Source organism: Sinocyclocheilus grahami, unplaced genomic scaffold, assembly GCF_001515645.1.
Source record: "Sinocyclocheilus grahami isolate Dianchi unplaced genomic scaffold, SAMN03320097.WGS_v1.1 scaffold1123.1, whole genome shotgun sequence".
In the NCBI taxonomy this organism is placed as follows: domain Eukaryota; kingdom Metazoa; phylum Chordata; class Actinopteri; order Cypriniformes; family Cyprinidae; genus Sinocyclocheilus; species Sinocyclocheilus grahami.
In genome coordinates this window covers 350,129-369,851 of record NW_015506302.1, presented here as the reverse complement: position 1 = coordinate 369,851, position 19,723 = coordinate 350,129, and the positions used below count along the sequence as shown (strand labels likewise).

The 19,723-nt window shown below is 35.2% G+C and overlaps 1 protein-coding gene across 1 annotated transcript in view; it reads left to right on the top strand.

The window, feature by feature from the left end:
• Nucleotides 1-19,362, top strand: part of LOC107567034 (F-box only protein 41-like) — a 57,486-nt gene extending 38,124 nt beyond the window's left edge. The window contains exons 6-13 of the mRNA XM_016252625.1: nucleotides 8,142-8,399; nucleotides 9,613-9,728; nucleotides 10,660-10,812; nucleotides 11,792-11,887; nucleotides 12,096-12,214; nucleotides 13,354-13,512; nucleotides 14,107-14,222; nucleotides 15,873-19,362. Coding sequence (XP_016108111.1) covers nucleotides 8,142-8,399; nucleotides 9,613-9,728; nucleotides 10,660-10,812; nucleotides 11,792-11,887; nucleotides 12,096-12,214; nucleotides 13,354-13,512; nucleotides 14,107-14,222; nucleotides 15,873-15,935 — 1,080 coding nt within the window. The 3' untranslated portion in view covers nucleotides 15,936-19,362. The remainder of the gene's footprint in view (nucleotides 1-8,141; nucleotides 8,400-9,612; nucleotides 9,729-10,659; nucleotides 10,813-11,791; nucleotides 11,888-12,095; nucleotides 12,215-13,353; nucleotides 13,513-14,106; nucleotides 14,223-15,872) is intronic.
• Nucleotides 19,363-19,723: the final 361 nt, after the last annotated feature.

The window sequence follows — 19,723 nt, the reverse complement described above, 5'->3', positions numbered from 1 at the left end:
TATATCCAGCACGGATGGATCTCTAAACAGTGGTATTAATTTGTTACTTTTTCAAAATCATTGATACATTATTAATAACAACAACCACTTGTATTTTTCTCTTATTATTTTCATCAACAATATGGTTTAGTAATTAAAATCATTTAATTATTGTCCGTGCAGAGGCTATTCCGTTTTATTGATCTGTGGCGCATTCATTTTGATTCTTTACATGTGTAATGATGTCCAGTGACTTGTTTGCATTATTTATGCATAATTTTATTTATTTGTAAGGCTTTTTTATGACTAAATTTGGTAATGGGAGAGTAAAAATATTTTTAAAACGTACACCGTTCAAACTAGGCTGCTTATGTTGAAGTGTTTGGGATGTGGCTTTTAATGATGAGACCTTTTTTGTAATCAGGCTCTCAAAAAGTATATAACAATTTGGATATAGATTTATCGGCCAACATATCGGTTATCGGCTTTCAAAAATAAAGAATAATCGATTATCGGTATCGGCCAAAATTTTCATATCGGTGCATCCCTAAAGCTCACTAAAACTTGTTATAGCACTTGCATATCATTGCTCTCTTGTTGATTTTAATTGCTTCCATTGTCCTCATTTGTAAGTCACTTTGGATAAAAGCGTCTGCTAAATGACTAAATGTAAATACAATTTACATAGATTAGGGTTGTTATAGTTAACTAAAACAAAACCAACCCAAATAAAACCAATCCATTTTGTTACGTGAAATAAAATATATTATATATATATAAGGTATTTTATTTCAGCTTGTTGCCAAAGCAACAGTTCACATTTAAACTAAACTGTTTATTTAGATTAAAACTAAAACTAAAAACAACAACAACAACTATATAAACGTATAAAAACACAACAAAATTACTGATACTTTAAAATTAAAGTGAAAACACTCTAAAAATAAATAAAATCTAACTCAATATTAACTAAAATTATTATAGTATATCAATGATACAAAAATAGCACTGGTGTAGATTTGCTGAAATTAAATAAACACAATTTTACACAATATTTAAAAACATAGAAAACCTAAAATATGCAGTATCCTTTGACGAGGCTTTCAGCAGATTTGTTAAACTGACGCAATTGATCAAATGAGCTTGACTGTCAGGAAGCAAATTCGATTTGGTGCAACTTTGCCTATCATTTGGCCTGGTAGAATCTTTCAGCAAGGCACATTAACACAGGTTGCACCAAGGAGATTGTCCATGTAATAAGTGTACGGTAAGCCAATTTGCATAAAAGCAGCTAAATGACAAATGAGTTATTTGTAAGATGAGTAATCAGTGATGCAGAGCAACCTGCTGTCTCGTTGGCTGTGCTGTTATTTTGGACTGTTTAAATGTGACATGTTTCTTCCATGTACTGTATGGACCCTTTTCACAAGACACATTTCAAAGGTCATCAGCATCGTAAATCCTCCAAAGTCTTTTGCATTTTTGTATTTAGATGTTTTTCTAAAAATGTATGTACATTTATAACACTATACTTTGTATTATTACCTTTGCATCAAATTACAAAAAACTAGTTAACACTAATGCGAGGGTGTTTCTAACACAGCGTCTATGGGAGTGACGGTAAATTTGACATCGTTCTCTCTACTGACTGCCGTTATCAGTCTCTCTCGATTTTTTTTTTTCCTTTTTTTGAAAGTCATGAAAACACTATCATGCAGCTTATCTTTTGCTATTTGAGCAAATGGGAATGCCAAAAATATATTTCATTGCTATAGAAGTTTACCCAACTATGACGACTTCTGCTGCTGAGAAACCCGGAAATGTGAAAAAGTTCTCTAGTCTGGATCATGTCTGAACAGTTCAGACTGGTCCTAGTTTTCTACCTTACCTGTCAATCTGTTTTGATTCTATTTCCCTGCTGATGTTGAGCTACAATATCTCAGTTGTGCTCAGTGAAATTTTGGATCATCACACACACTCTAACTTGATTCTCTCTCTTTCTCTCATAGAGAAATTCCAGTATCTCTGGAGCATCGAGGGGCATGTACCAAGTGTCTGATCAACGTTCCTCCCCCAGCACTGCGTAAGTCTCATCATAGCTGAATTCTGCCTGTTTTGACATCAGCCAAATTTTCTTCTTCTTCTAAATTTGAATAATTATAGAAGTTATTTTTTTATCAGATCATTTAAATGAATCACTGAATCACAGTCATTTGTTTTGTTCCTGATTGAATTAACGCGTTTGAACAAATTGGTTGAATGACTGATTCAGTGACTCACTCATAAAGATACCAAAATATCTCTTTTATAGCACCGTGAAAGTGTAGTTTTTCTTCAGACTTTGAAGTATTACATTTATCATAACATTTTGCCATCAGAATTTTGTATGGCAGAGCAGCATGTTTATGTCTTTTATCTGCTAAGAGAGGTGGTGGGTATGTTGGAGTCGGCCTGGTGTGGATGTGTCTTGGGAAAATCTCTAGATTGTTGCATTTGCCTCAGGGTTAAACCAGCCTGTAATCTCTCAGCCATGCAGAAGATATGCGGAAAGAGTCCTGTTGCACACAGGCACACACACATAAACGCATTGCTGTGTGTGGCAAAACTAAAGTGCCTAAAAGCACAAGGCCAAAAACAACCATTACCCAAAGCTCTTGAAGGATAGTGGTGAACACTTGTTGTGTGTGTACTGAGAGCATGTGTGTGTCAGGTCAGGTTTTGCCTACATAGTGGAGACCAAATGCCCAAATTCTGGAGCGAATTGATGATAGAATTTTCTTTAACCCTTAAATGCATGAATGTTTCGCCAATCATTATTACATATTTGGGTCTTTAGCGACCCGGACCAATATATCCAGCACGGATGGATCTCTAACTGCTGCAATAGCAAAAAACTCTCTTGATATTTTAAGAACAATTACAGAAGAATAAAATAAAGCATATTTCGTTACCTTTTGAAACCTAAAAAGGTTCAATTTGAGCAGATGATTTTACCATCGCTGTCATCGTCAGAGCGCACTTCCACAGTACATTCAGCATCCGCCTCACATTCACGATTTCAACCATATTCTCAAAACTATCCTTTTCAATGACTTCATATTCAGTATTTTGATCACTGGCAGCTTATTCACCACATCCAGCATCAAATGACACTGACATTTATATTTGATTGTGTATAGTAATTGCTCTGCAGTAAAGCCGTTAAAATCAGTAAAATTTTTGCTGATGATATTCATTTTTATGCCTGCCGCAATTATGAGTGAAACGTCACGTCGTCATTGTGTGTCAAACAGTGCCACCTTGAGGAATAAAGATGATTGCACATGTTAAGTCATCAGACATGTAAATATAGTTGCGCAGGAAAAAATACTTACACATTTACATACCTCGGGTCTCTAGCGACCCTATACACTTTTTTACAAAATATCAAATTTCACAATACTGCTTTAATCTAAAGTTCTGTCAAATGAAACTATGAAACTATCGGCACAGGCTGACAGGTTCTTACTCAATCTGACATAATGGCATCATTAATCATATATGGCACAGCTGATTGGTTTCTTTTCGTATCAGCAGCTTGCTGCTCAACATTCAAATACTCGCTACTTGCTGTAGCGGTTGCAGTGTGCTTCAGAAACCTTCCACCTTCCCCAGCTCCACCTGTATAGATCTGCTACGGGGTTATTTCATATATGTTATATGTGCTGCAGCAGTATTACCTACATGCTCACAGCAGCAGTCTGTGGATGTGATAGTAGAAAATCTCTTGTACTTGCTCTGCCACAGCAGCAGCAGCGTAGCAGATCTATTCCTCCAAGACCAAGCACGTTAACATTGCCATGTATATTACTGTGCTAAACTCTCAGAGAGTTGTCATGAGGCATACAGCCTTATTGTGCACTTATACGATTTAACTTAAGAGACTTAAAAAAAAAAAAATCTTACTGACCTCGAAGTGTTGAACAGTTGTGTATACTCTTCATATATGTTCTGTCAATGGAGCTTCATTTAAACAATAAATTTACCTGCACCTGTGTATTTTTGATCAAATTAATTCAAATAGATTTCATAATATTCTGATTCATGAATAAATATATTAGTACAAAATGATTAATAAATTGTATAATTATAATTAAATATGCAAGTTGCTGAGAAAATCTCACACAGGAGTAAAGCACTATAGACATTACAAAATGTGTTTTTAGAAATTGAATATATTTTTTGTTTTATTTCTTAGGATTAAATATAAGCTGCCCTACGGTCCACAGCAGTCCTTTCTGCAAAAGAGTTTGTGCATCTGTCTGAGGTAGACTTAGGGGAAAGACGTCTTTATCCATTGCTTCCTATCTCTATTTTTAGCTTCAAATGAAAATTACAAATAGATAGTTCTTACATATAAGTTGTACTGATCATAGCATTCATTGGGTCTGGGCAGTTATGACATACATTGTGGCTACTGTATAAAGTGTTCAGTTTTAAAGATTTCAGTTTTAGTTTTATTAGTTTTAGTACTTCATCTTTTTAGTATTAGTATTTCAATTAGTTGTTAGGGCAACATTGCTAATTGAATGGTAAATAAAAAGCTCCAGACTATATTTAAAAAAGGCAGCAGCTATTTGCACTTAGTGTAAATAGCCTCTATTGCTATTTACACTAAGTGCAAGTAGCCATAGATTATTTACACTATGTTAAAATAGCAGGATTTTCTGCTATTTATACTACTTGTTGCAAATAGTGGCAATTATCTGCACTTCAGTATTGTAGTACCTTATAAAACAGTATGCAATGATAACGTATTGAGTGTAAATTATAATTTTAATTCAAATTATTAAATGGATGCCACCTTATTGGTACAATAAAGCCCTCCCTACACCTACCCTAACCCTACCCAATACTTTATTTTCAACTTTTTGATTATTTCCTTAAATTTTATTGAAAATAAATCTAGTGTAGCGTTAGTTCTGGCAGGTCACGTTAGTCAAGCTCGCATCAGCTGACTCTCAGCTGATCCCCATCAACCTATGGGAATACGACACCTATCTAAACTTGCCTAAGCATTCATATATAAGGTCCCGCAGTAGTATCAGCAGTTTTCACATTGCTCAATAGCTAATTACCCTCCTCCATCCCCAACTCCTCCTCTGTCAGTCAGGATTCAGCCTTCTGATTATCCTTTGAATCAGACTAATTCTAAAATGTGTACATAACATTATTGAACTTTAACGATATCTGTAATATATTTATGTTGGTTCTGTTCTGTTTACTCTGGGGGGGGTTATCGCTGCTCTCATCCATGCTAGGCTGCATGGATGCGCAGGGAGTTCTTGTCCAGAACAGAACCATACCGCCAATCTAAACTGTATGCTAATTGTCAATCATCTTTGACGATAGTGGTCCTGACAGAAATGCCTTTACGATGTGATACGAGATTTGAAAAGGGGAAAAAAACATTTGGCAAAAGGCAGGTTCGAACTCGGGTCAATCGCGTCAAAAAGACCACGGAACGCAGTTTACCATTTGCGCAACTGGAGCTGAAGAATCACAGCCATTTTTTTTATAAAGTTGACTAGCCCAATCACACGTTGGTGGGCGGAGTTAGTGTAAATAGCCTCTGCCAACAAGGCGGGCAATAAATCTAGTGTAGCGTTAGTTCTGGCAGGTCACGTTAGTCAAGCTCGCATCAGCTGACTCTCAGCTGATCCCCATCAACCTATGGGAATACGACACCTATCTAAACTTGCCTAAGCATTCATATATAAGGTCCCGCAGTAGTATCAGCAGTTTTCACATTGCTCAATAGCTAATTACCCTCCTCCATCCCCAACTCCTCCTCTGTCAGTCAGGATTCAGCCTTCTGATTATCCTTTGAATCAGACTAATTCTAAAATGTGTACATAACATTATTGAACTTTAACGATATCTGTAATATATTTATGTTGGTTCTGTTCTGTTTACTCTGGGGGGGGTTATCGCTGCTCTCATCCATGCTAGGCTGCATGGATGCGCAGGGAGTTCTTGTCCAGAACAGAACCATACCGCCAATCTAAACTGTATGCTAATTGTCAATCATCTTTGACGATAGTGGTCCTGACAGAAATGCCTTTACGATGTGATACGAGATTTGAAAAGGGGAAAAAAACATTTGGCAAAAGGCAGGTTCAAACTCGGGTCAATCGCGTCAAAAAGACCACGGAACGCAGTTTACCATTTGCGCAACTGGAGCTGAAGAATCACAGCCATTTTTTTAATAAAAATAATGACGGTATAGTCGGGTCAGAGGACCAGGACGCTGGCTGAGGAAAATTAGGTCACATGAATGCAACTGCTGTCAGGATCATAGGCCAGAGAGCGTGTGTCATAAAGCCATGAGCAATGAGCACAATTTTCCACCTACTGACTCCAGGTCATTCTGGGAAGAGCGAAATGAGTAACCAATAGTCTACTCTATGCTCTCATAAGAAATCATACCATATACAAAGTGTGACTTAAGGCCATGATATCTTGACTGTATGCATTTCATTTACATTGATTAAGGCTCATTTGTACTGTTATTTTGTTCTGCAGATTGTCAACTCTCCATTGTTCGGCTGTCAGATTATGTGGCAGAAAATGTTACCAACCTTTGTAGGTGGCAGCAGTAGGCCTGCTCACATCTTATTGAAAAAAGTTAAAGGGAATTAACTAAATAAATGCATGATTTTTTTCATAACATTACAGCATGGAAATTATATTTGAATGATACATATGCCTTCCATGTCAAACAATGTCAAAGTGTCAACCTCAAAAAGTATTTGGAAGTTGGTATTAAATCCATTGGAGAGATCAAGGGATGAATTCTGTGCATTTATTTAAGTGCAGACTTGTTTCTAGCAGATGTGAATGCAAAAATAAAATCATTTTTGATTATTATTTTATGTATTTCTTCTGTTATTATTGTTATTATTATTTTTGCACATTTTTATTTGTAGTTTATTTTTACATATTTGGATGAACTCATTCATTTTTAGTACAAACATAATTTAATCATTTTTATTTCACAAATTAATTATTTAATTAATATTAAATAATAAATAATTATTGGTGAGCATTAATTAAATAAGTATTATTATGACCTTTTTTATTCTTTTATTTTTATTAATTAATTAAATCTAAAATGGCGTAAATCAAGAAATTAAGGCTTTTTTTTGCAGCAAACAATGAGGTTGCCTGCATCCACTTAAGTGCATACTTGTTTAGCGTTTAAATGCAGATATGAATGTATTTTTTTTATTTTATATATATTTTTTATTATTTAATAGATTATTTTATAAAATATTTGTACTCATATGAATAAACTAAATTTGTTATACTGATATAATTTAGCACTTTTTATTTCACAAGTAAAACTGTATTTGTATGTAACAATAATTAATATTCTGGTATTTTTATTATTAATTAATGGTAATTAAACTTTTACATTTTTAAAAATAATTTCAGAAATCAAGACCATTTTCCCAGCAGGGCAAACAATGTGGGATGATGTTGCCTGCATCCACTGATCCAGAGTCATCTTTTTTTCATCCCGCTATTAGTTAATGTTTGGTTTTGGGTAGGAGAAACTGATCCTAGACCAGCAGTCATGGCTAGTTTATCCAGCTAGCTTTTGAATGTAACTGAATGCATAAACATAATGCCCATGTCCAGGTGAAGGCCTACCATAGCCTTCCTTACCATAGCCATACACAATCCCTCCTGCCCTGTTTGAGTCATAACTTCTGGCAGATTTTGCCTAAAAATTTTACATCTTATAAAACAAGAACAACACCTGTTTCTTTAGTCTCAGTCTCGTTAGATCTTCAGCAAATCGTGTATGACTCAAGTAAACCTAGAGTCTGTCAAACTGGAGCTGTGAGATAGAAATGGCCTGCTGATTGCATGATTTGGAGGATGTTCAGAACCTGTAGGAGGCAGTGAGAAGAGCAAACAGACTGATAGCTATCCTTTTTATTTGACTGAGGCGCCACCATATGACAATGTATGGTAATGCAGCCAGTAAAAGGATTAATTCAGGCAAAAATTAACTCACCCATTTTCGGTGTGGAGTTCAGTGTGCTAAAGGTCTTCTCTTTTACATGCAGGAAAACTAAATGGTGACCACAGCTGTCAAGCAAGTCTTCCTTTAGCTCTTATTCTCCGTGTTGGCAGGTCGTTCTGAAGGGGGATACAAGCCTTGTCGCCACGAGAAAAGCCCATCTAAAGTAAACGAGGTGATCAGTCCTGAGGTGCTGAAGATACGTGCTGCTCTCTTCTGTATCTTTACGTACCTGGATATGAAGACACTCCTGCGAGCGGCCGAGGTGTGCCGGGATTGGAAGTTTGTGGCTCGTCACCCGGCGGTGTGGACCAGAGTGCTGCTGGAGAACGCTCGCATCTCTTCAAAGGTTTTAACACCATTCACACACACACTTTTACTGTAGTACTTCTGTTCAATTTCAGAATTGACCGCCTACTTTTTCTGCAGGTTTTCAGAATATATTTCTCTTTTAATTTCTCCATGGCCTTTTCAGCGAATGAAATCAAATCAGCCTGGAATTTTATTTTTATGTTTTTTTAAAATCTGAAAAAGCTACTCCTGAAATGTATGCTCCTACACTACAACATGACATAAGTATTTATATTATAGTACTCATAATTATTGTCTTGAACATTTTAAACATTATCACATTTTTAATAGCAGAACTGCTTTTGGATTAAGCCTTCATTAGACTATGAATTACTCAAAACTAAAAGGGTCATTCCTGTTATGCAGTACCTTTTGGGCTAATTAGTAACTTAATAATAAAATGCTTGTGCTTTATTTTAGTTCAAAATTAGAGCTTCACAGCAAGAAAAGAACTAAAGTTGTCAGTTGTTCAAAGAATTGCGAGTTAGCTGACAAAAATAATATGTAATGATATCACTTCCTGGACCTAGAGCTTGGTGTCTTTTTTTATTTTTATTTTTGAAATTGTAGATAGGATAGAAAGTGATATTAGGGGCACGGGGGGGGGGGGGAAATATGTAATGATTAATAGTTAATAGACAAATTAATATGTTTTGATGAAAATTAAAATGTTAAAATATATTTTACACATATATCGTTTAGAATTACAGAGACTACAATTAAAACTGAAATGCCAAATAGAAATATAAAAAAGGCACATAAGAAAACATAAACATAAGTTAATAAATATGAAATATATTAATAAATAATAAATTGTCATATTAAGTTAGTACATAGCACCTGGGATGCTATGTAAAAAAACATTAACTTAAGTCTAGTGAAATTATTCAGAATTCAACCGTGCAATATTTTGATAGAAGTATAATATTAATAATAATAATTTGAATTCTATCATCTTAATTTCTGTCTTTAAAAATTGTGATTGTGATATTTTATTAAAGATTATACTAAATATATATATGATGTGTATATATGATGCGGAGATGAAAATGTACTGCATTAAAGGACTGACCCAAAAGACATTTAACAGTTCTGAATGAGATGTGAAACGGTGTAGCATTAATTATCTGCTGCCCACGTATTTCGTAACTGCTAATAGTCCTGAAAAAAGGCCAAGCTCTCTAACTCTGTCTCTCGCTATGTTTGTTTAGTTCTTGTGCACTTTGTCTCAGTGGTGCACACAGATGCATTCCCTCATCCTCCAGAACCTCAAACCCCGGCAGAGGGGCAAAAAAGAGACAAAGGAGGAGTATCTGAAGAGCACACGGTAATGCGGTCTCCCACTACGCCTGCTGTTTACTGTACCATACTGACCCTGCTGTTTGTGTGGCTACTGCCTTCCCACAGCTCCACGCACCTCCTCCTCTTCTCGCCGTTGTTTTATTACCTTCTGCACTCTTTTCTGATCCTCTCATCACTCTTTCACACCAAACAGATACACACTCACTCACTCACACAGTCTGACACTTGTGAAGTGCTTGTTCGGAAATCCAGTGTGAGAAGGGAACAGACTGAGTAGCTTGTTAATTGCTCTGCTAAATCACCTCAATCAGAGTGCCAGCTGAAAACCTCATGAAAGACTTTGAAGTAGACGTCGTATATTTGGTGGATTTAAAGCTGAAAGTAATGTTTTAATTTTAAAATATCCTGTACGAGACAAAAAAATCAAAAAGCAATCAAACTAAAGATTCATTATTGAACCAAATGGCATTGCAGGCTAATAAATTCAGGACTGTCCCCATACTAAATCATTCTCTGAGTAGATGATTTTTATGTGGTATTATATGTAGCAACCACAAATGTCAACAAAATATATTTTATGTATGCAATTTTATGTACTTATATATATACACACACAAATTAAATATATGTCTGTCTTACATTTATCAACATGTATTGACAGGTTTTAGGATGGATATACATGTACATGACATTTGTTCAAAAATGTATTACACATACATAAACATATTTGGTTAGATATTGATGTTAATATATGAAATTGTTCCCGTTTCTAATAGGTTTCATATATGAAATATATTTTCATATGAAGCAAAAACATGTTTGTACATACTGTATATCACATTGGCGTATGGGTCATAACTTTATTAGGACATCTGGTCACCATAGTCCCCACATATTTTGTATAAACTGAAATGTTAATAGATTGTGTTAATAGATTCTCTTTCTTTTGTGTTTAGTGGCTGTCTTGAGGAGGGTCTGGAGGCTTTGTTGAAAGCTACTGGCAGTAATCTGCTCATTCTGAAGGTGTCTCATTGTCCGAATCTATTGACCGATCGCTCTTTGTGGTTGGCCAGCTGTTATTGCAGGGCACTACAGGCTGTCACATACAGGTTGGTCCACAAGGGAGCACTATTTAGTCCTTTTTTTGTCCATATATTCTTTTATTACACAACTTTGTGGTATACTTGACTCTGATCGGTCAATTGCATCCTTGTACAAGCAGATATATTTTTTTGTATCATGACTCCTAAACTGTATTAATGAGCACTGTCCCCAGGAAATCAATTCACTGCTTAGCTTTAATGAAAATAATATCAACTCTAATTAATTTTTCATGTCTATTTAATTATTTATTCACTAAGCAATCATGTAATAAATTGGATATGTATGCTTAAAGGATGAAAACATTTTTTTTAATGGCTGACTGGCTGTTAGATATAATAATGGCATATGGTCATAACATTGAGTTTTCTCTTATAAGATTTACACCTTTTTTTTTTTTTACAGAGCCTCTAAAGGGATGTGCTGATGGTAAAAAAGAGAGAGAGAGATGGGAGAAAAACATATATTTCAATGCTTTTGTGTTCACTTGCAAACGTTTGCGTTTTCCCAAGCAACTTTGCGTTCACTCACAAAACCTTTGAGGTGGGAGAAAACTATATTCCAGTGCTTTTGAGAATGAATACAAAAGCATTTAAATATAATGACTATTAATGACCACTGTGCTGGGAAAATAATTTGCTAAATTGCTTTAATGAAAATAGTAACAACTCTAATTTATTTTTCATATATATTTATTCAGTAAGCTATCATGTAATAAATTGGATCTATACTTTAAGGATGCAAACATAATTTTGGAATCAAGCATAGATTCTGTAGACTGTGGACTCATAAATTTTTACATATATTACATACATATATTAGCAGGAAAACTTTTTGTAATTATGTCCAAGGCCAGTACAGATCAGAGTAGAAATAAACACGTTGATTAATGTGTATGAATGCTTAGTTCCCATTGACAGGTCATAACAAGGTTTACAAAGGCAGAGAGGGAAAGTTTCTCAGATGTTGATTTTGATTATGTCTTAGGAGCGCAACAGACCCTGTTGGACAGGAAGTTATCTGGGCACTGGGAGCTGGTTGCAGAGATATCATCTCACTACAGGTGGCACCTTTACATCCATGGTAAGAGTGAAAATACACTTATTTGTTTCAAAGACAATTGTAGATTTTTGTTAAGGTGGTTCTTAAACATGGTTTGATAGCTTAAATATTATGTCAGTTTAAAATGCAACATCTACTGTCTTTTTTGAGCATTTGTCTTTGATATTAGAAAAAAATATTTTTTAAAGTTTAATGTAAATAATTGAAAATGTGAATTGTCATTCTGCAGTCAGCAGCCAGCACGCTTCAGTAACAGGTGCCTGCAGACCATTGGCAGATGCTGGCCACACCTGCGAGCTCTGGGTGTGGGCGGAGCTGGCTGTGGCATACAGGGATTGGCTTCTTTGGGTGAGTGAGAGTAAACTGAAATAGTGTTTGCCATTATTTCTTAATATGCTTGTATGTGTATATATACAGTATGTATATATATATATATACATACACGCATGTAAGATTATATAAGTAAGTGACTGAAGAATTTCAAACAAATGTTTTCAACATTCATAATAAGAAGAAATGTTTCTTGAGCACTAAATCAGCATTTTAGAATGGTTTCTGAAGGATCATGTGACACTGAAGACTGGAGTAATTCAGCTTTGCCACCACAGGAAGAAATTAGATTTTTAAATATATTTAAAATAGGAAACTGTTTTAAATGGTATTAATATTACTGTATTTACTGTGTTTTTTCTTTAAAAAAAACATTACCTATGCTTTGGATATTGACACCCCTTCTGCACTGATTTATCACCTGCATCCCTAAAAAACAATTGTTTATTTAATTATTACACTAGCCAAGTAGCTGTTCTCAGATAAGCATTGCAAGGCAACATAACTCATTACCTACTGTATGTAGCATAGAGAGTACTTTGTTATTCCCATTGCAAACTGGGACAAAGAGACACTGGAAATGACACTTTTAACATGCTGCTGTGAGTAAACCGGAGGCACATGTTTATGGTATGCAATTTTACTATAAATAGATTTTTTTTTAAAGGAAGAGGAGCCATTTTCTACTCTGCTTGAGTACCTTCCTCGTGTTGATATAATGGTTTTGACCTTTCTGAATCCCAAGACTGCGGTTAGCTATGTAAAAAAAAACATCTTAGCCGTACATAGACCACTTAAGATAACGTAATCAGGAAGATAAACAGAATTGTTTTTCTCAAACCTTTCAGCTATTTTCTTCCACTTCACTTCCAGTTACTATCCTCAGTGTCTCACTTTTCAGAAGGACTACAGCTGTGTATTAGTTGAGTTGTTCTCTTCCTGTGCTCACCTAAAAACAGTGCACATGTAGTATAACCTACTTTCATGTTTTCATAGTGCTTTTTGGAGCCATTTATTTTGTATTCATTTTTGAGTGAAGCATTCCTTTTAACTTTGTCTCTGATGCAGCTGACTACCACTGTGCCAATAGACTTTCTTTGATGCCTTCTATCTCCACAAAGACAGTAATCACCCTGTCTGTGTGTATATATCTTCAGCAAGGAACTGCATGAGGCTGCAGGTGCTAGAGTTGGACCACGTCAGTGAGATCAATCAGGAAGTGGCTGCTGAGATGTGCCGAGAGGGACTGAAGGGTCTGGAGATGCTGGTGCTCACATCCACTCCTGTTACTCCTAAAGCCCTGCTTCACTTTAATAGTGAGTCCACACAAATTGATTCAGATTCGTATTCATTATTATGGTTTGGTATTTGAACAGTAACAGTGAACAGTAATTCTATTTGTGCATCTAAACTAAGCATCAACCAGTGGAAGCCTGGTGATGTTAAAGGCAGAGATGTTGAATAATGCTTTATTAAAATAAATTACTCCATTAAATAATTTAATTAAATATTTAATTCTTTAAAATACATGATTTAATTTCTAATAATGAAATAGTTTAATTCTTAATGAAAAATTTTATAATAAGTAATTTAATTAATTTAAAATATAATTATAATTTATATTTTTTTATAATTCATTTATAATATTTTTTTATTAATTATTACGTTTTTTAATAATTAGCATTTAATGAATTGCAAGAGACTAAGGAATTTAGAAAATACTCCTGTATTTGCAGTTAATTTAAAAAAGATCATTAAATTAGTTGTTGGAAAATGTTCAGATTAAACATTGGATTTGGTTATATCTTTAGATTTAGAGCTATGAATGTCAAGAAATAAGCCCGCACTTCCTGCAAAATGACTCTCTGCCCTCACTCTCTTACTCATTCCCAGCTCCACTCTTTTCACAGGTGCGTGTCGTAACCTGAAGTCTATAGTAGTCCAGATCGGTATAGAAGATTACTTTGAAGACCCTAACAGTCCCGAGGCCAGAAAACTCTTTGACGAAATGGTGAACAAGCTGCAGGTATAGAATCATTGCTATAGATAGGTTTTTGAGACATCTGAGACCGTCATAAAATTTGACCCATCCATATCCGTTTATCCACTGCCAGACTAAAATTACTAGCAAAAGCTGTTCTGTAGTAATTTAGTCTTAGGCCATGGGGTTTCCGGTGTCTGAGACCGCATTAAAATGAGTAAGTGAAAGCAGAAGAACCTCTCACAGCTGCCGTTTTGAGGAACCATGAGTCAAATGCAAGTGATTCATCTCATCCATTTGCTTTCTTTGAGGACGCAGGAAGCTGCCTCTTCTCTGTTCTGACTCTAGATAAACTGGGAGAGGAAGTGGAAGTGGGGTTACACCCACCCACGTGAAAACTCAAGCTAAAGTGACTTGCAGAATGTCTTACACAAGCTGTGCTGAAATGGGCTGCTGTAGATGACAGAGTGCATTGCTCATCATATATCATTTTCATAAGAGGCTCAAAAATATTTTGTACTTGTTCAGAAACTGCCCACGGTTTATTTCCACCATCAACACGGAAGCAAATGTATAGTGTCCAGATCTATATCATCTCTGTGATTTGGCTCCTCTATGTGGTCCTGCGAATGAAAGTTCTTTCATTTTGTAAAAAGCCAAATGAAAATACCCTTTAATCACATCACAGGATCAGTTGAACTGTCAAAACACAAGCGGAGATTATGATTATCCAGAGATGAAGTTCCAAATTATGTAACTATAATGCCTTATTGCCAGACATTTTTCCCTTTTTTCAAAGTTTTTTTTAAATCCAGAGATACTTACAGATAAATAAAAAAAACGAAAAGTGACATAAAAGTCGATTACAATAGTCAATAGAATAAAAAAATAGATACATTTTCCAGGTATTTTTGTCACCAGAAATTTGAATGTCTTTTAAATTCTAATTCAGATCCTGGAACAGAATTGGATTTGAATTGATGTAGCAACAGAATGCAGAATTGTGATTTGAATTAGAATTTTAAGGTACACTATGGAACATCGGTCTCTCTATTGCCAACTATGGTTGAAAAATAAAATCGCAATTTACTTTGGCAGTGTTCAGTGTTATTTTAGTATTATTTGCGTACCTTTATATTATTTTGTTAATATTTTAAATCAGTCTTTATTTGTATATTTTCTACATTTTAATTTTACTTTAAATTTTAGTAATTAAAAAAACTTAGATTGAGAGAATAATTTTGTTATGTGGATTTGTCATTTTTATTAATTTTTAAAAATATACATTTTTATTTCAGTTTTTATTTAAATTTTTGTACTTAAACTTAAAAAAAAAACACTAAGTATCTAAGTAAACACTAGAAATCTAATCAACTAACCAGTAAAAAAGTTCAACTAACCAATAAAAATTTTATGTTTATATTTATTTCAGCATTATTTTAATTCAGTAACAATAACAACACTTGTGTTGTTTTTTTAATGTTAGTTGTGCTTCACCAGAGCAAAGAAATTATGTAAACCTGAAATGGCCTACCAAATCAGACCTGACTTGACTGTTGTACTTGCTCAAAAAAGGAATTTTGTTCAACTTTGAACAACATGTACTCAACATAACACTGTACATACAATATACATTCTGTATTTCCAAAAATATAACACCGGTTCTTTCATATCCTTTCTGTCTTCTCCTCTCAGGCACTCAAAAAAAGACCTGGTTTCTCCAAAATCCTCCATGTGAAGGCTGATGGCTTGTGCTAACTCTGCTGTGTTGAGGCCAGAGCCACATACAGGTTCACCGAATATTTCAACCTGATCGAGTCATTCTTTCCTCAAATAAACGAGGAAGAATCAAACACTTCCGCTTCAGTTTGAACTCTAAACAACAGTCTACCACACCAAGACGGCAGCACCTGTTAGCTTTGACATGACGCAACCAAATAGAGGAGTCTGTAAAGATAATACGTAACAAACTCTACGAGAAGGCATAATTACTTGCCATGGCTGCCGTTCCAACAGTCATCCAATTACAGACTAAGGATTTTTCTCCTACTTGCCAAACGCGCTAAACTTTTAATAAGATCTTAGAGAACATGACGTCTCTCTTCAGAGCACAGAGCTGCAGGAGGGAGCTGTCTCATATTCGAGATTGATCAATGTGAAATCCTAACAGCACAAATTTAAAATCCACATGGGTAAGTTAGTAATGTGGGAGTGTGTGTTTGTGTGATCAGCTCGATTGCTTCCCCGATGTTCAGCAAAGAGACGCATTCGTTCATTAGTCGTCACTTAAGAGCGTTACTCTTCGAACTGGATGTGTCAGCCAGCCATATTACTAGGACAAATATCAACATAACAAAATCACCAGCGTCAGACATGGCTTACAGAGACCTATACTTAGGGGAAGCCATGTCTCCACAGAAATTACTATTACTTGCAGCTATCTTGTGTCCTTAAGCGCAAGTTCAAACCGAAAGAAGACGCCAATAAACGTAAGCTGTTCGTGTTCGTGTCAGACCCTCCAGTCCTTTAGCCGTATTCCCATGACCAGGGTCACTCTGGCAAGGGATTGTTTCTCATCATTGGATCTGTTGTTCCAGACAGATTTGCAACGCCTTCTCCATAATGTGCCATCCATTGCTCCAACATTTTGTTTTCAAGGTTGAATTTGGGTCATACCCAATGTGCCATTAGTCTTAAAGGTATTAAGTCATACCCTACAAGGTGTGCACTTATCTAAAGGGAATTTAAGGGTGATTAGTGAGGGATAGAGACAAGCTCATGGTGCTGTCAATCCAATGTACACCTACACTTTCACTTCAGATGTCAACATCTCCATCTCTTCCATCAGTTACTGTTCAAACTTCTATAGAACTCGGGCTGGTGCCGCTCACTAGATCAGTTCTCCATCTGCTCTGTTGATTTCAGATGGTGTTTTCCATGTTCTAAAGGTAGACGCCACTGAGTGCACAATCGAATAGAAGGGATAAAAACAAATATATAGAGTTGTTATATTAGGTTCTTAACAGAATCTACAAGAACTTCACTTCTGAAATGTGTGGGTTAGGTTTTGGCTTTGGTTCCTTGGATAGAACTTTACTTGCTGGAACTGGGAAATAAGTTAACAATAGCCATATTAGGCCATGTTAGACTACAAAATGATAAATGATTCCGCACAGCTGAGATTGAATTCAATATAGCCTCATTTTGTCAAGGCCAGCATTGTGAAAATAACTTTTTCTTTAGTTTTCAAATGGAAAAAGGTTATTTATGGTATATTTTTTTGTGCATTTTTGAGTAGATAGTATAACATGTCAGGTTTTGCTTTCAGTTGGAATATTACTCCATTGTTAGGATTAAGTTTACACTAAAAAAATTGAATGTTAAAGCACTTAAATGTGTTTCAGCTGGAAGTCGGTCATACAAAGCAACTAGAATATGCCATTCTCATCAAGTTTCTTTAAAATAATAATAATAATAATAAAATAAAAACATGCTAATGCAATAATACTGATGCAAGTACTGGTCTCGACCGCTCTCGGTGCTGTACCACTTACCCATCAGGCATTGCTGCTCCCCTTGGCCAGTCTCTGAGCTGAAATCACACAGTCCAAACGCTCTACTCTAAGTGCTTTAGTCAAGGCAAGCACTTCTACAGTGCAATGTTCTACTTCCTGTCTTAAAACACATTATGGGGCTTGGATTAGGATGAGAGGAGTATTCACACGATCTGCACAAAGTTTATTTTAGGATGACTGTTCAAAATGAGACAATGTGGACCAGAATGGAAACTGCAAAACCATCTTCAAGAAAGAAATTTCAGAGGTGGGATAGGGTAACCTACTCTACCCACAATGCCACACAATGACTTTTCGAGTGAGTTGGCACTCGACTTCTGAAGACTTATATATATATAAAAAAAAAACTGTATGTATATGTTGTTTCTATAGGAAGGAATTACAAACAGTGTAACTATTTCAAATGGAACCTAAAGGAAGAGAGCAGCGTTTAACGGATATTTAAAAAAAAAAAACAAATGGTTTCCCGTGTGGTGGCTGTACTGACCAGATGACTTTCAGAGTTCAAAGATATTGAATTTGCAGTATGCTGTGTATGATAGATGCTTTATATTGAATGTGTATCAGAGTCCTATAGAGATGGAAATAATTTAAAAACAGAGTACAATTTATTTCAACTATTTATTTCTATAAAAAGAGATGTCTATGATGATGGCATGTTTGTGCTAAAGCATTATATATATCATGTTGCCTTTTCAACTGTTCTGCTGTAGATGTTATTAGATTATTAGATCCGAGTGCTCTGGATTACTGCTTGCTGCCTTTAATTTTTAGACTGAGCAACCGTTGCACCATTATGATGATAAAATTAACTGCTAATGTTTATAGTATTAAGCCGTTAGTGTTCTATTTTGTTTAATGTCGAGCCTTTTTAAAGAATCTGACATATGTAATGCACTTTTTTTAATCGGAGCACTTCCAGTGCTCTGTGATGGTTGGTTTCGTATAATTCATGTGCAATTCCTCTTTTCCTTAGCTTTGCACCAGAAGACTATCAGCTTTCCATTCATCATGTGATCAGTCCGTTCAATAGTTTTAGTGACTTTTTATGAAACCCTCTCAGTGGTCTTATTTAATGCATAGCATTAACCTGCCATATAACAATAAATAGCAACATTAACATATAAATATAACTGCTTTGTCATGTAAGAACATTTGATCATGTTTTTATGTATATGCTTTAAGCAAGTGGTGAACGTGATGACATGCTGGGTAATAGTGTGTGGACTGAGCACTTTAAATATGAAATTTTATTTGACTAAAAGAGATTCTGAACTATGTGACCAACCCAAACTTGGAATTGAATTCATCTGAATGGATTATGATAAACTGACAGATTTTGAGATCGATTGAAACTTGGGAGAGAAGAAAAGGGAACAATTACAGAATGCCACATTAGCAGAAGACCTGAAGCACTCCGAAAGATAAATATACTTTTTTTTTGTAAGCATAACCATTGTTTTTGTACCACTAACCAGATCTTCTTGAAAGAAACAATCAGTTATAGTGGTGTTTGCTATTGTTAGGTGCCAGATGTTGTGACAGTTCATGTGTAGCTGTAATTGTAACCATCAAATCAATGACCTATTATTAAAAGTATGTTGAAAAGACGAATCTTAACAGATGATTTATTAATAGTGGAGTACTGTCAGCTTTTTGTTCCGTTACGTTTAGTGGACTCGACATGGTGTAAGATAGAAACATCATTCAAAATCTTAACAGCCATATTCAAACTCCATAGCCTTGGAATTATAATAACCACATATAGTACATCTTAATGCCTTTCATTTGTCTGTTTTATTTTATTTCTGCTACTCTGTCCATCAATATGGCATTCAGTCCTTAATGTCACGATATTGAGATTTTGCTTTTCTAATGTTCAGCTTTGTGCTGTGATGTTCTTTAGCCACACTCTAAAAAAAAAAAAGCTGGGTAAAATAGGGACAAACCCAGCAATTGGGCTGTTTTGAC